Raw genomic sequence first — 11,854 nt, forward strand, 5'->3', positions numbered from 1 at the left:
ACCTTCCTACGTTCTCTGCTGACATGTTTCTGGTCTGAATAATACTCAGATTCTGAAGGTAGTATCTCCTGGGTACCAGGGATATAGCATGTGAGCAGAGGAAGAACTCAACACCAAGAAAAACAGGCAAAGTGGAGCATCCAGAGGATGAAGGTTCCCCTCTGCTCTCAAGGAACTTAGCACATAAACAACTGCTATCAACACAGGCTGTGGGGACAGTGGGGGAGGCCTGTGGAGGACACTGTAACTTTCTTTTCTCTTGGCTTAACATCTTGATTTTGTGATTTTTTTCTACCGTGTTTGTCCTTTTTTACTGTGATTGTATTTAGAACTAAGAAAGATGTGCAAATGAAACTATTGGTTAGAATAAAAAGAACGTGCAAATCATGCAGAGTTTGTGTAGGAGAGGAAGGCTGAACTGTATGTGCTCCTGTGTTGTAGGGGCTGCATATTCTGTAACTTTCCTAATAATATCCTTCTAATTTTCTCAATAGCAGGATTAGTATTAAGCCCCGGGGGAAGGTCGCAAGAACCCATTTTCTCAAGTTATTTAAAACCCAGACTCAACAAACTCCCCTCATTTATAGCATGGTGTAAACCTGGTAATAGACATTCAAGATAGCAAGGACATGAAAGTAAGTGACTTCCAGCACAATATCTCTGTTTTTTTTTTTAAAGTTATGTTAAAAGTAACTCACAGATATTGCATTCAACTTTAGCAAATTAAAAAAAAATGAGATTCAAATTCATCAGCATATGTATATGGCTGGCAGTTTAGTTCAACTTGACTCTTTAATTGAATATTTTCCTATAATGTGCCTGAATTGTGCCAAACTTTCAATGGTATAATAACTTAGAACTTAAAATGATGTTTTGAAGGATCCTGATGAAAATGCTCCTTCTGAATCATGATGATATGATGGGTTTTTATGTTGTTTACATCTCCTTTACTAAAACACTTAAAGGCTTGTAAGTCTGAGAGGACTTTCTTCTCTCTTTTTTATTTATATTTTGTAATTTAAGCAATTATTAGGCCCTCATATATCACATCTCAAAACTTAGTTTTCACTGCAAAACTGAGAGATTCAGATGGGATTTAAATTGTCAAAAAAATCGGGTCCACTCTAGTACCTTTTAAACCATGACAGTAACTTGATCCTGTGGCTTAAGAATATTGAGATGGAAATAAAAGAACTGGAAGGTTCAGACGTCCACTCTGAAATGAATTATTCCACAGAATGGCCCATGGGAAGCAAGTTACCATTTATCATAAAGAGCCTCGGTGTGTGTTCTTCGGAGAAAAATCTAGGAAGGCACATAAATCTATGGAGGAACTTTCTTTAGTTCTTTCTTATATTTTTATGGCTGAGAACACCTTGGATAAAAGGAAGCCAGGCTTCCAGGTGCATGGGCAGGCTGTGTGTGAGAGACTCTGCTGTGCTGCTGTGCTGTGACAACTCAGAGCAGACTGACATCCAGGCCAGCTGTGCTTTCTCATGATAAAAACAACAGGAAATCCATTCCAACCCAATGGGCACAGGAGCCCACCACCCTGCACAGATAAGTGGTTTGCAACCTCCAACCACCCCCATCACAGACGTACAGCTGGAGACTGAGGACTTGCACAATATCAAGCTTCTACTCTAGCAAACATGCCGTCCAGGTCAATGTGTTTCTTATTCTTTCTTTTGGTTTTCTTAAATATTTAGTTGAAACATAAGGATTTTAATGTAGCTGAGGTGTGGCATGTTGATGTGAGAATGTGTATACCATACAGTGAGGGAAAGGGAACAGTTTAAGTGAAACTGCACACCTGTATGTAGTGTCTTCACCTCTGTAAAGAAAGGCAGTGAGGCAATTCCCCCTTCTCCTTAGGTTTGAATCCGTCCTCTCCACCTTTGCAGCGTGTGGTTTAGGATATGTCACTTTAGTCTAAGTTCCAATATGCTCACATGTTTTAGAGTTAGTAATAACAGTGTTTACTACTGTAATGATGAAGACAGATACACCCAAGTGTGAGGCTCTAGGGCTGAGCACAGCACTAGAAGGTCTGGAGAGCCCAGAGCAGGCAAAGTGCAGAGCCTAAGACTGTTTAGAGAAGCTCAGACTGCATTTATATCTGGGGATATTTTGAACAGATTCCTTTCTATATTCTGTATGCCAAGCAAAATTAAAACACAACAAAAACGTAAAATATTTCTGTGGCAATCTCAGACAAGGGCAGTGATCTGTGGACTCCTAGGTACTAGCTGGGCAATCAGGACAGTGAAAACATTAGGTTTCTACTTCCCTCTTTTCTTGAGGCTGGAAGTCAGTGAAGACGTCTCTGAGAAAGTGATAGTGAAGTCCTTGTGCAGAGAATAAGGGGACTCCTCGACAGAGGAAGAAAGGTAAGGAACTTGTCCAGAAACCTACAGCGAGTCTGAACCCACCTTGATTCTGGACTTCTCTTTATTGCTTCAGATTGCTTCTATTGGTGCCTTCTTGGAATCTGTCAAATACATTTTTGGTAAAGCATGGGTATAACTCACCTTACAGATCTTGTAGAACTCCACCTTCTGTTAAAAATTACCAAGTGATGCCTGTTTTCAACTTGGTAAGTGGGTGTTTAAAGATCTAGCTAGGATCCTTCTGTTAACACCTTCTCTCTTTTGGGTTTCCAGGGAGAGGTAGGAAATACCAACCCCACCATAAGTCCTCTGCTGTCCTTTTTCCTTCCTTCTCTTCCCACAGTATTCACTCTTTATATATCTAGGTAGGATTGCATTTGTTTGTTTGTTTTTTTTTTTTTACTTGATTCCTTCTCCCAAGTATGGCACTGCATACTGGGAAGATAACTTGGAGTTGAGAGTGTATGGTAACATCTTGACATCATTTTGGGGTTGACTTCTTAGTTTTTAACTTTTAAAAACATCTGGGATACAGTCATCTAGAAATAATAATATTGTCTATTACCATCAATCTATAATATTTCACACATGTAATTAAAAGTAACATGGTGTCATGAGAGCAAAGTTAGAAATCCTTTGCACATATACTCTGAGAATTTTCAGGAAAATAAGATGTCTACAGCATCATTTTATCTGTGACATTATATTCTGCTATATCATAAAAATATTTTATGTAATTAATCCTTTGTTGATACATGTTTATTACTGCTGCTTTTTACTGTTGTTAAAAACTATTGCAATAAATTATTAAACACATAGATATTGTGACTCTTTTGGAGTATTCTCATGAAATAAACCCTTACAAAGGAAATTACTGAGTCAAATGATGCTGAATTATAAGGCTTTAGTGATAATCATCAAATTAATTTTTTAGAAATTTTATGCCAATGAATACTCCCAAAGCTTATCCACATATGCCCCTTCTGTTCTGTTCCTATCATCCCCCTGGTAAGTAATAACTTTCAATATATTTACCATTAAAACATGAAAAGTGGTCTTATTATTGAATTAATTTGTACTGTCTTGATTACTAACAGTGTTGAACATGTTGCACATTTTAGGCCACTCATATCTCTTATTTTGTACATTTGTACCCTTATATCTTGTTTCTACACTTCCATTGATAGGTCTTCTGTGAATATTAATTCTGTTGAGTACACGGTATTTTCCCAGTGGATGTTTGTCTGGGTTTACAATAGAAACATAAAGTTTTGAGTTTGTCAGATCTGTCACACTTTTACTTTGCAGTTTGTGGCCTTAATGCTTCTCAAAATAGGCCAGCAAATATTCACCTATATTCTTTCCAGCTTCCTTAAAGTTTCAGTAGTTACATTAAAATATGATCACTCTTGGATTCATGTAGATGTGAAGTGTAGGATGTGTATACATTTATGTTAATATTTGTTGTTTAGTTAATTGTTAAATCCATCTTTAAATGATCTGAAATGCTGATGTTATTATACAGTATACTAGTGCAGATGTAACTGTACCAAGCATCTTTGTTATGTGAGATTAAAAGCAGAGATGCTAGGGAGGGCCAGGCACAAAGTAACCATAACACCATAGTAAGGAAATGGAAAAGGATTAATGTAAGAATACATTATTACAGAGGTGAATAATTGAATAAATCTTGTCTTCTTTTTTTAAATGTCAGAGATATAAAAAGAGGTGAATGGGAAAGGTGCCCTCTATGAAGATGGAGAAAGAAAAGCAGACTACAAAGTAAGTGATGATCAATTTCAAACACTTTAACTTTTAAAAATTTTGAATTTTTTTAAAAAGGGGGAGCTAGATGGTTCAGCCAGTAAAAGCAACTGTCTCCAAGCTTGATGATCTGAGCTCAATCCTCAGAATCTACATGGCGGAAGGGGAGGACTGAATCCCACATTGCTCTCTGACCTCCACATGAACTGTGTGGAGAGTGGGTCATCCAAATCCTCTGTCTGTCTGTCTGTCTGTCTGTCTCTCTCTCTCTCTCACATACACACACACACACACACACACACACACACAAATACATGCAAAATGAATCAATCAAGAAGTACAGATTTGAGTGTTTGATTCCAGTAGAACATTGATGTAGTGATGTGTATGAGGCAGGAAAGAGAAAGTGGAGATGGGATACTATTTGGCAATTTAGTTATTTTTTTCTTAGATATCTTCTATATTTAAAAGGGAACACTGCATTTTCCTGTATGGCTCATCAACATGTGAAAGGGTTTACTCTTTCTCACAGAGTGAAGTAGTGGCCAGTGCCTTGGTGGAGAGTCAGCAGGGCCTATCAGACCCTCCCTGGCCCTCTCCCTGCCCTCTTACCTATCCTCTTGCCCTGCCTTGGATCCCCACACCGGGCTCCTGTTAGTCTCCTCCTAGCATCAGATAGGGGTGGGGCTCCCATTCTAGCCTTCTTGTGGAAGGGAAAGCACTGGAAGTCGGGAAAGAAGGTGGTGGAGGAAGGGGCATCATTGACTCTTGTCAACGCTTCCAAACTTATTGCCAGTCCCAGCAGAGAGCAAAGGAAGGAAGCAGGAGAAGGTGAGATGCTCTTTCTATTGCGGGCCTTCAAAACACCTGGATCCAGCGCATGGCTCACCTCTTACTGTTCTCTCATAGGCTGGGGTGAAGCCAGCAGCTCAGAGCAGTCATAGGTCGGGAGGTGAATGCTGCCCTCCACAACTGTAACTGTCATGTGTACAGATGAGCTCCTAGCGACCCACTCTGGAACTTCAGAACTTTGTCCTCTGGGAACACGTTGAGTCTTCGTGATTCAGGGTCAAAGAAAGGTCGGTGGAAACGTATTATTGATTCATTGAGTCAAGAAAACAATGGTGTTTCCAGGGCACAGGGTCCATGTTGGAAATCATTGACTTACAGACTTTGGGACAGGAGCTCCTGTGGGGGTGGTAATGGACTGCACTTCTTTCCCTAGACCCACAGGGATAAAGAAAGTTCATTAGTTGAGACATATACACCTTCCATGTTTTGTCCTACAGATAGATATAAACTCTTTTTTTACAGACAGGGATTTTTCTGAACAGTAGCCTCAAATTAGAGAACCTGAGGGTGAACCAGAATCTAGCAGTCTGATTATCTAAAATGAAATTTTGTTTTATTACAATGCTTGGAATATAGTTTAATGCTCTGTTCCTATCATAACTCTGTGAGGTATTATTGGCCTTGCTTTTCAGATGAGAACAGCAAGTCTCAGAGGGGTCAAGCTGCTTGGCTGATATGGTTTAGAGCAAACTCAACTCAGCTCTGACCCGGAGGCTTTTGTACAGTCCCCTTCTTATCGCTCCATCACTGCTTCCCTAGGCCTGCTTTGTAAAAGGCATTTTTTTGCCAAGAAAAGCACTAATCTCCTCAGCCATGCGTGATTTGCAGGTCCACAGTAGTTTATTTTGCTTGTTTGGCCTGCAGGTGTCTGTCAATTTACTGTTACACACACTTCTCAAATGCAGGTTTATAGCACTATCAGGAACCAGGGAGAGTTCAGGTCATGTAGACACTCAATAAAGATAACGGTTGAATGTACAGGGAAATGTGCATAGGAAGCAAAAACCTACCAGACAGTGTTTTGACAATTAATTCAAACAGAGCAAAGAACTGTACCCCTAGACTAAAGTTGATAGAGTTGCTAGCTTGTGCCTGTGGCCACTTCTGGACCTGTTTGTGATTTGTAGTAAATGTAAGAAGGAAAGATAATCTCACATTTTAAAAAGTGAATTTCAACCTTTTTCCATACAAATGACTGCTCTTCTGTGAACAAATACCATTAACCATTTTCCTAATTGATGCATTATTGTAATTGACATTCATTTAATCTTTGCACCTGAAAGGTTTCTACAGAAAGCTAGCTGCTAGCTTTGGCAGGGAAAATGATAAATAAAACATTGTTTATTATAACAACTCTCAAATAAAACAGAATGATAGAAACAAGAGAAAAGACAGCCAGAGCAAAACAAAAGGCTTCTATGGGGATTAGGAGATGGGCCGGGTTCTCCCAGCCCTTTGCAGAGCTGAGACAGTTGAGGTCATGGAACATCTTGAGCTTAGGTTTGCATGAGGTTTGCAAACCACTTGAGCCTGCCTGAGTCACAACACCCAGTGCATCATTTGCAGCGACGAGTGGAAACTGCAAGCTGATTGGTGTCCAGGGCCAGTGGTTAACACACTCAAACAAGGAATGGAAGCTTGTGGGAACAAAATTTTATTTTTTCAGATCAGGGAGAAAATCTTTGGGAAACGAGCTGCTTCAAAGGCATAAAACAACTCGTGTTATACAAATCCTTTCTCCAATTTGACCTATCTTATATGAGATAGAAATTCTGATCATTCATAAAATGTTCACATTTTTTTTATAGCAACCTGGATGGAAGAGCAGGATAAGTCTGTCACTGTCCCAGGAACCTGAACTCCCTAAGTTCTGAGCTCCTTGACTTCCTATCTCTGGTGGATGCACTGCTTAATTGCAGGCAGAGCCAATTGTCAGCATCGAGCTGCTAGTCCTTTCTTGCTCTGCCAGAGATGTACATCCAGGGCCCAGATGATAATATGGGCAGAGAACTTGAACATGTAAGTGTGTTAGAACATGCACAGGTCAACTAATGTGAAGGGAAGCAGAAAAGAGAAGTTGTTGGCATTCTTGTGTTTCTTTTCTGTGCTTAACTTAAAAGAAATAGTTTTAATATATTTCCAGGCATGGCAAATCAATGGAGAAGTAAATGCTGATAAATAAGAAAAAATAAGAAATACTGAAAAGTTTAGTGATTTACGCACGAAGGAGTAAACATTCATATTTACACGAGCAGATGTAACACATCGGTTACAGGTTAGACCAGTTGGGGAAAGATGCTTATGTGGTAAAAAGTGACAAATAAAATCCATTTCAGAATTACCACGAGAAAAAAAAATGAACTTACACTTTGTTTATGTATATGAGAACATTTTTATTTTCACTTTCAAGGAAATATTACACTCTTAAAAGTCTAGGCAATTTCCATCACCTTGGTCACATTTCTACATTCAGAAGATATTTACTGGGGGCTTAGTGCGGTCTGGAGAGGTTTCATGACAGATCTGCAGTTTTCTGAGAACTTGTTCACACAGGATATTGCTTTGAAAAGCTGAGGGTAATTAATTTTTTGAGAGGCATGTATTAAAACATGTGATAAGTACTTTTTTGCAGGCTAAGTTGATTTGAAGATAGTTGGAAGGAAAAAAAATAACGTAGGAAATAAATGTAGCTTTTGATTGAAAATACAAGTTTCTACCCAGCATTGGTAGCTGTTCATCTTTATCCCCACGAGTCAGGTCTTTCTTCAGCAAAGGGTCTTTGTGTGTCAAGGTCCATTGCTAGAAGCATCTCCTGGACCATGGTCCCATCATCAGCTTCTCGAGTGCTTCCTTCTCTATGTTCAAGTTGTGTTGTTAACCTTTTATGTCTTACTGTCTTTCAGACATTAGTCTCTCTGGGGATATTGAAGACCAGTCTTCTGGACCGAACTCCAATAAGCCCCTCTTCCATCTCAGTTCCTGACCATGGACCTTTCTTTAGAATTAGGAAGACGTTCAGAACAGCTCAGGTGTAGCTGTTCCTAGCCAGGAGCTGTGGTAGGTATGGGGGTGAAAAGTGAAGATTGCCCACCGCCTGTCTTCCAGGAGCTGCTGGCCTTCCACCCAGGCTCCCGCCACATTTCAGAACCACCAGGTGAGCCTTCTTACTCCCTCCTTGTCGGCCTCTGTGCAGCCTCTCCTGCCTGGTTGTTTGTGTCCTGCCCTTTCTCCTCATGTCCTGTTGTCAAGCCAGTGTTTTTTCTCGTAACTAGCCAACACATTCTCTACACTGAGGAATACAATGTGTAACTCAATTCTTCAAGTAGACTTCTGAATTAAAGAAAAGCAATTTAAAATACTCAATTTTATTTTCTTAAATTACTCAGTCACAAGTAACAGTGGAACAGAGATCACATATACATATTATTATGTGAGTGGTTAATTTGGGCACAACTAGGACCCCTTAGTTGCTTGATTAATTAAAAAAATCACTTATAATTAATTGGTGAGTTATTTTTAACCTTGAAACTTACGTAATCATAATCATCTTTGAAAACAGCACAGGGGACCATCTACAAGTTTGTGACAGATTTATGTGTCTTAAGAATTGTTTTGGAACAAGTATTAGAGTTGAAACTTAGAACAATCATATTCTTGCCTAAGAAAAAAACAAAAAAAAAAGTTTTTTCGCCTACCCCTAGAAACACCAAGATTTCTTACAGCTTATCTGTAAAAAATTGGAATTTCAGATCTGTGGAAAGAAAGAATACAGAAAATGTCATAAAACTAATAAAATATTTTTCTCGATCAATACAATGATTTTATTTCTCAGAAACATGCACACCATAATGTAGTTTCATCAGAGAACTCTGCTTTTCTCTTTTTCCATAATCCCTGACTCCCAAAGAAGGAAAGAAATCTAGAAAGAAAGTAAGGAAGAAAGAATGATAAAAGGAAAGAAAAAGCCACTGTAGATGTGCTTCCAAGAGACAAGGAAAATTAAACATTGATTGTTAAATAATGACTACTTTTAATATCTTAAAAAGTACCTCAATCCCCACCCTTATCTGCTCCATCTAAACTGCTTTTCCCAAACACATTCCACGCTCGGCTGAGCCCCATCTTTCCTTTCCTTAGTACTACACTGATATTTTCATTGCTTGTTTAAAGCACAGAGGATTGCAGCTACATTTGGATTAAATAAGATTTTTTCTGAGATGTTCTTTGTAATTTAACCATCACCTATAGCAGCGTGTTACGAAGGAGTGCTTTTTAAGACTAACAAATAGCTTGCTCGGATACAGACTGCATTAAACTGGAAAATGCTTAATAACCAGATGTTCATGTGGGGAGTTTACATCCATCATCATCAATGTACAGTTTTACTCAGAATATGAGCTTTGAGGAGTTTTATGACTGTAAAGCTCAATTCGTTCTGAAGTGTCAGTCAGCCCTTTCATCTTTAACACATGAAGGACATACATAATTATTGACATAATTATTCTAGCTGGCAAATAAATTCTATTTAGTTCATGACTACTGCTTAGATTAAATATGACTTATGTCCATCAAGTAGTTCATTATTTTGGGCCATGAAAATCCTCAATTCAATTAACTAGTTTCTTACTGGATAGCAGTTGACCTGCTCCATTTCCATCTGCTTGGTGTATACCGCTGTCCTCAGTGCTACATCCTAGTATCCCACTCACTGTGAAGCTTTGCCCTCTAACATTTTTTTCAGGGTCTCCTTTACCTCTGCATTTCTCAGGCTATAGATGAGAGGGTTAAGCATGGGAATTACAAGACTATAAAACACAGAGATCACGTTGCTATACCTCCATGAATTCCCTGTTTTTGGTTGCTGCAGGTACATAAAAAATAACGTTCCATAGAAGATGGTGACCACGGTGAGGTGGGAGGCACAGGTGGAGAATGCTTTACATTTGCCCTGGGAAGACTGAATTTTTATAATAGAGACCAGGATGCAGATGTAGGAGATAAGGATGGTCATGAGGGATCCAGTGAGATTCACTGCCGAGAAGATCAGGAGCTGCCTCTCTTTGTTGTGGGTATCAGAGCAGGAGAGTGCGAGGAGAGGGGGGTCAGCACAATAGAAGTGGTGGATCACATTGGAGTTGCAGAAAGACAGCTGGAAAGTCAGTACTGTCTGTATCACAGAGTTCAGGAAGCCATAGGTGTAGACTCCTACCACCAACTCCTTACAGACCCGTTGTGTCATGATGGCTGTGTAGATCAGGGGGTTGCAGATGGCCATGTAGCGGTCATAGGCCATGGTAGCCAAGAGGAAGCATTCAGTAGTGGAAAAAGCACTGGAAAAGTACAGCTGAGCAAAACAGCCTGAAAAGGAGATGGTTTTTTTCTTCACTAATAAATTTTGCAGCATTTTGGGCCCAATGGAAGATGAATAACAGAGATCTATGAAAGCCAGGTGACTGAGGAAATAGTACATGGGTGTATGAAGCCGTGAGTCTGCCTTGATGAGCAGGATCATGCCAAGGTTTCCCACCAGGGTGATGAGATAAATCACCAGGAATACCACAAAAAGGGGGAGCTGAAGCTCAGGGCGATCTGTGAATCCCATGAGGACAAATTCTGTCACAGTGGTGCGATTGCCTCTTGCCATTTTGTTCTTTTACCTGGTGAGAAGAAATATGACTTAAAATGATCAGATAATTAAAAATATAAGCTCATTGTGTCTCCATCCTAGCATCAGATGATAAAAATTAGGCACTTCATAAAGACCCAAACAGTTGGAACTGATTTCTTTTTGGAACCATGTCATGAGTCTCCTTGGCTCAATTTTCAAGTTTATGGTCATGTTTTCAGATTAATTCTGGACTCCACCTAAGGCCAGACAGCATACCTGATTCTGGGATGGAGAGTGGGTACCACATTGCTCTTGCTTTTGTGGGTCTGCTGGAAGGACTCACAAAGAAGAATGACCTATGGATGATTAGAGATGCACTAAGTACTTTGGACACTTGTGGGAGAGACTGAATGTGGAAGGTGGCAGGAGATGATGTATTCATTGATTTTTACCCATGAGCCAAATGCCCACTGCCCATCTTTGTTGTGTTAGACACTATGGAAAATGAAGTGGACATGAAGACAAAGAAAAGTATGTCTGCTGAGAGGGTGCTCAGAGGCTGGTAGGATAAACATGTATGTAAATAATTAGTTACAATTCAGTGTGGCTAGTGCTTTTCCTCATTAGGGTTTCTCTTGCTATGATAAAACACTACGACCAAAGGAAGGGGAGCAAAGAGTTTATTTCATCTTACAGCCTGCAATTCATCACCAAGGGAGGTAAGGGCAGGAATTCAAGGCAGGAACTCATGTAGAGGCCATGGAATAGTGTTGGTTACTGGCTTGCCCTCCATGACTTGCTCAGTTTGCTTTCTTATACCACCCAGGATCACCAGTCCAGGGATGGCACTTCCTCGAGTGGTCTGGGCCCTCCACATTAATCATTAATCAAGAAAATGTCCCATAGTACCATAAAGAGAATAATGTCTGACATCAACCTGCCTACTAGAAGAGTGTTGTGCATGGAGGGAGAATCAACAGTCAAAAAATCAGGCTGAATAATAACACAATATAATATTGAAACATTGGTGAACTCTTCGTAGCAGAGAGGGCTATAAATGAAAAAAAAAAAACAACAACCAAACAAACAAGCAAAAAAACAGGCTGTTTTCTACTCTAGTGTTAATATAACTGCTTAATGATGTTTATGTGTGGATATGAACACAGACTCATCTCTTTCTGCATAAATGAGATCACAGTTTTATATTTTGCTTCTTTACAAACTCAGCAATTATGCCATG

The 11,854-nt window shown here is 39.5% G+C and overlaps 1 protein-coding gene across 1 annotated transcript; it reads right to left on the reverse strand.

The window, feature by feature from the left end:
- Window positions 1-9,711: 9,711 nt before the first annotated feature.
- On the reverse strand, window positions 9,712-10,650 carry LOC131909073 (olfactory receptor 5M5-like). The gene has a single exon (XM_059260391.1). The coding sequence runs from the start codon at window positions 10,648-10,650 to the stop codon at window positions 9,712-9,714; it is 939 nt and encodes a 312-aa protein (XP_059116374.1).
- Between the last annotated feature and the right edge of the window lie 1,204 nt (window positions 10,651-11,854).

This window comes from Peromyscus eremicus, chromosome 1, assembly GCF_949786415.1.
Source record: "Peromyscus eremicus chromosome 1, PerEre_H2_v1, whole genome shotgun sequence".
Classification (NCBI taxonomy): domain Eukaryota; kingdom Metazoa; phylum Chordata; class Mammalia; order Rodentia; family Cricetidae; genus Peromyscus; species Peromyscus eremicus.

Bases quoted from the DNA above. Each gene is read 5' to 3' on its own strand.
- LOC131909073 (XM_059260391.1), bottom strand. From the start codon at position 10,650: ATGGCAAGAGGCAATCGCACCACTGTGACAGAATTTGTCCTCATGGGA.